The sequence below is a fragment of the Corylus avellana genome, chromosome ca3 (assembly GCF_901000735.1).
Source record: "Corylus avellana chromosome ca3, CavTom2PMs-1.0".
Lineage (NCBI taxonomy): Eukaryota > Viridiplantae > Streptophyta > Magnoliopsida > Fagales > Betulaceae > Corylus > Corylus avellana.
This window is the reverse complement of record NC_081543.1, coordinates 28,779,483-28,784,568: the sequence shown is the minus strand read 5'-3', so window position 1 is coordinate 28,784,568 and position 5,086 is coordinate 28,779,483. Positions and strand designations below refer to the sequence as shown.

Genomic DNA, 5,086 nt, shown 5'->3' with positions numbered 1-5,086 from the left:
AAAATTGCATTTGGGTTTTATGATTTTTTACACCATTATTTACCCGCAGGCCACCCCAGGGGTTGGCAAACCACCCCTGGAGTGGCTTGCGGCCCACCCCATAGTGGCCAGGGTGGCTTTGATTTTTTTTTTTTAATATTTAATTTTTAAATTAAATTAATAAAAAAATTAGTTTGCTGATGTAGTAAAACGGTGCGTTTTGATTGGGACTAACGGGCATTACAAAAATTTAACGGTAAGGATTTATTTGGCATTTTGATTAACTCCGGGAGTAAAAAGTCTTCAAAAGAAAAACATAGGGAGTTTTTAGTGTTAGCGGATTGACTCGGGGACTTATAATATATTTATCATTTTTAATTTTGATTTTTGATTTATATCTATATATATATATATATATATATTAATATATATATATATATATTAATTTGTTTAATTTTAAGGGTATTATATGTAATTTTTGTTTATAAAGTTAGGGTATTTAGGTCATTTCAAATTTTTTACGAGTTTCACTGACTGAATGAGGGTTTTAGGAGGAAAATGGTAGTTTAATAGGGTTAGACAGTAAGATTGGCAGTTCATGAGGGGATATTGACTTAGCATAGTAGTTTATAGGAAAAAAGGTAATTACTCCAAATATTTAATAATATTAATTGAAAAATTATAATCACAATTGTCAAAAAGAGCAAGCAAATTAATTACTTGCTAAAAAAAAAATCAACTAAAGCCTCCGAAATTGTTTAACTATAATGTTTCAAGCGATCTCTACTCTTTTGACCATCTGAACATCTCCCTCTAGGGCCACGCTTTCATCGGAACAGACAAACTTGCTCCAGAAAGGGTGATTCCGCCACACAACTGTCATTTCTTCAATCGGAACACCCTTGGTCTCCGGCAAGAACTTGAAAATGAAGAAGCTCATTATCACCACCCAGCATGCAAAGAAGATGAAGAGGCCGAACTTCATATGGCACAGCATTGACGTGAAGACTTGTGCAATGGCGAAGGTGAAGATCATGTTTACTGAGACATTGATGCTCTGAGCTGCTGACCGGATTTCCAGAGGAAAAATCTCACTGGGTACCAACCATCCTAGAGGCCCCCATGACCATGCAAATCCAGCAACGTATATGCAGATGAAGAACACCAACCCAAAAGCATACCATTGGGGCAAATCTCCAGGATTTCCAGTCACTCCAAATTTTACAGCAATTGCAATTGTAATAACAACCTATAAATACACAATTGTATATTGTGTTATATCAAGAATCTTTATGGACTATGATCCTTTAACATTTGAAAGAAGGAGTAATTAAGCAAGTTGAAAATCTACAATTTTAAAGAAAAAAAATGAAAGATATATAAGAGGCTTATGAGTTGATGGAATAATTATACCTGACAGATGAACATTTGAATGCCACCCTCAAGGAAAAGAGATCTTCTTCCCCACTTATCAACACTAAAAATGGAAACTAAAGTTGCCAGAGTATTAACGCTACCGGTGATCACGGCAGACATGAGCGAAGCATTGTTCCCGAAACCAAGTGTTTTGAACAAAACGGGGGCGTAAAACGTGATCACGTTCATGCCAGTGAGCTGCTGGAAGAATGGAATGGCGATCGCCATCGTCAGCTGAGGCCTGTACTTCCTTTCCAATATGGCAACCCATGGATGCTTCACTTGTTTCGACCCTTCGCTGGCTGTGACGAGATCCTTAAACTCCTCTTCCACTTCGGAAATGCCGCGGATGTTCACCAGTTGCTCCTTTGCTTCTTCGTAATGGCCACGTTCGATCAACGAGTTTGGCGTGTCGGGCAGACAAAAGGAGCCGACAATCATTATCAGAGCAGGCACGACGGCGCCACCTAAGCTCAACCGCCACCCCCAACCACCGTGGATATGAGAGAAGAAATAGTTTAGAAGATTGGCGACGAGGATGCCGATTGTAATTGCCAGTTGGAACATCATGTTCAGAGCACCTCGGTATCTGTACGGAGCCATCTCAGAGACATAGATTGGCACGGACTGTAAACAAAAATATGAGAAAAATTAATCCGACAATATGTAAATAATCATCACCATTAATGAAAAATAAATAAAAAGGGTTCAATAGGATTTGGATCCTCTCCAGTTCAAATAAACTGGAGAGGATCCAGTTCACGGCTAAGATTAAATTAAGAGCATCTAAGGTGACAAAAAGGGCCACGTCGTTAACGGCATCTCAAAGGAAATGAACGTTAAACGTCAAAGGGTAACGTCTCTCATCCAAACCCAAACTCTTCCATCGCCACACCTGCAAGACCTCCGGATGAGACCCAAACTCTTCCATCGCCGCACCTGCAAGACCTCCTCAGCTTTCTCGCCGCCACAGGATCTAACTAATCCTGCTTGCACCACCAAAGGGGAATCAACCCTCAAATTTTGTCTAAACTAGTAAATTTCTTTAAATTGTTTGACCTTGATTTCTATTGTAAAAACGGGGTGGTTGATGTTGGGAAATGTTGTGGATAGCTGGGAGTTTGTTTGGCTATGGCCGAGAATGGAGGAGTAAGGTATTTTGGTGGTTTTCGAATTAGGATGAATTTTTTGGAGATTATTTTCGGTGGGTTGTGATTTTGGTGGTAGATTGGAGATTTTTCGGTTGTAAATGTGTTGGCTTGCTGTTATTTAGGGATTTCGGGTGTACTGGCCAAATTTTGGTATTGTTGTTTGGATCTCACTTAATCTTGCTTGGTCTTTTGAGCATCTGAATTGCTGTTCCCATAGAAGGAGATGGAGCTGTGTGGAATTTCCCAGTTGAGAATTACTTTATCCGGCTTGAACCAGAGGATGTTGTTTGCTTGGCAATTTTAGGGACTCCTCAACTCTCTCAATGATTGGAAACTACAAGTAATGAGGAATCCATGAGTGGACAAGTATATGAATATGTTAACGTTTTTCCATGTGTTGTGCCCTGTGGCAAGAGATTTATTCTTCTGTATTCCTTCTTGAAGACGAATCTGTCAAAGAGAGTGATGGTCTTCTTCTCTTCATGTAACCCATTCAAATTCCATTCAGGATTGGTGAGATCCTGTGGCGGCGAGAAAGATGAGGAGGTCTTGCAGGTGTGAGGATGGAAGAGTTTGGGTTTGGATGAGATGCCGTTAACCTTTGACGTTTAACGTTTATTTAATTTGAGATGCCGTTAACGACGTGGCCCTTTTTTCACCAAAGATGCTCTTAATTTAATCTTAGCCGTGAACTGGATCCTCTCCAGTTTATTTGAACTGGAGAGGATCCAAATCCGTTCAATAGTAACATAATTTTTCTAAGACATGCTTAATTTTGGACAAATTTGCTACAAACCGACTCATCTAATAAAGTGACATGTGTCCCATAGCTATTAGTTAGATGAGTCTGTATGAATTAACTACAAATTAATTCGACATCAAAACGAAGTGGTTTTTGTTTGAAAATTAAGAGAGAGATATAGAATATACCTGATTGGCACATCCAATGCCAAAACCAAGAAGAAGGCGACCGACAATGAGCATCCAGACCCTTTGAGCGAAGCCATTGACAAGTGCACCGGCGCAAAAAAGAACTCCGCCGCAAAGCATCGTAGTACGCCTCCCAAAACGACTGGTTATTGATGCTGCACAAATCGATGATATCAAAGCCGCAAGATACAGCGACGATGTGAAGAGCGTCAACGTTTGATTGTTAAATTTGCAGTACTGATCGTCAGATGCTTTAGCCGACGCTTCCTTTCTGTACACTGCCGGAAAAAACTTTTCCAAGAACGAATCCATGGACGTAACTCCACCTATAACATACCATAAATATTAGTAATTCAATATTGCATAAAAAACATATCCAGAAACAAAAAGAAGAAGATAAATAATAAATAATGATCATATAATTAAGAACAAAGCTATTTTACGTTACCTGAAATTCCAAGATCGTAACCAAAAATCAAGCCGCCCATGGCTGCGACAATGCAAGTTACTAAGACCTTGCAAGTGAGTTTGCCCGGGTAGTCCTTTCCATGCGACGAAACAATAACTCCTCCTCCCATTTTAACCTAATAATTCTTACAAAAACTTCCCGATCAATTGCAGAGAAATTAAGCAGACAGATCGAGAAAGAAGGAGAAAGTTAATTGAGAAGCCAATCGGATGTACGTGAAGCTTATATAGGCAGTGCCTGAGATCTCCTATTATATTTCTGCTAGGATTATATATATATATGGATAATGGTATCATTGTTCTATAACAATTCTATTCTTATCCAATTTCAAATTATCACCTAAATATCTACTTAATTATATTAATTATACGTATATATATATATATATATATATATATATATATATATAGACTGAGTTTTAGAAACAAGAAAATTAACTATACATGTTAGAGTTCGTTTAGTATTCGGATAATCAGTAAATTAATAAATTGTAATGAGCTAAAAGGAAGGATAAAATAATAAAACCACCTTTTCTTGTAATCCCTTTTAAATTCTTCCACCGACAGACGATATAGAAAAGGCCAGGAAAACCTTTTCTTGTAATTATCCCTTCTAAATTACAGTTAATGTTTAGTCAACCTCCGGAGTCGTTTAAGAAATCTCTAATAAATTTATTGCATCTCCCTTCAACATCTAGCTTTTTATTCGGGCTTTGTTTGGTAATGGGGATGGGGTTGGCCCAAACACTGGTCATCACCATATCCCAAAAAAATCAACATCAAAACATTCTAACTTTTTCACTTTTAATATCAAATCATTCACTTTTTATTATTATTCAAATAAAAAAATCACTACAAAACAAAACTTTTTCACTTTTTCATACTACTTTTTCATTTTTTTTATACAAAGCATTCTTACTTTTTTTTCACATCAATCTACATCAACTACAGTGTTTAGGCCATCCTATTTGCCAAACACCCCCTCAATTTTAATTTCCATAATTAGGTTCTTATGTTTTTCTTTGATTTTAAATAGGTTCTTCTATCAACCTATCGTTTAATTAATTATCCATATGTAACGTCATATTAATCAATTCATGCCATGTGGATTTCAACTGATATATATATATACATGTCATGTG

The 5,086-nt window shown here is 37.3% G+C and overlaps 1 protein-coding gene across 1 annotated transcript; it reads right to left on the bottom strand.

The window, feature by feature from the left end:
- Positions 1–751: 751 nt before the first annotated feature.
- On the bottom strand, positions 752–4,054 carry LOC132174365 (sugar carrier protein C-like). The gene is made up of 4 exons (XM_059586032.1): positions 3,925–4,054; positions 3,477–3,802; positions 1,393–2,022; positions 752–1,228 (listed from the first exon to the last, which is right to left on the bottom strand). The coding sequence occupies exons 1-4, from the start codon at positions 4,052–4,054 to the stop codon at positions 752–754; spliced, it is 1,563 nt and encodes a 520-aa protein (XP_059442015.1).
- Positions 4,055–5,086: the final 1,032 nt, after the last annotated feature.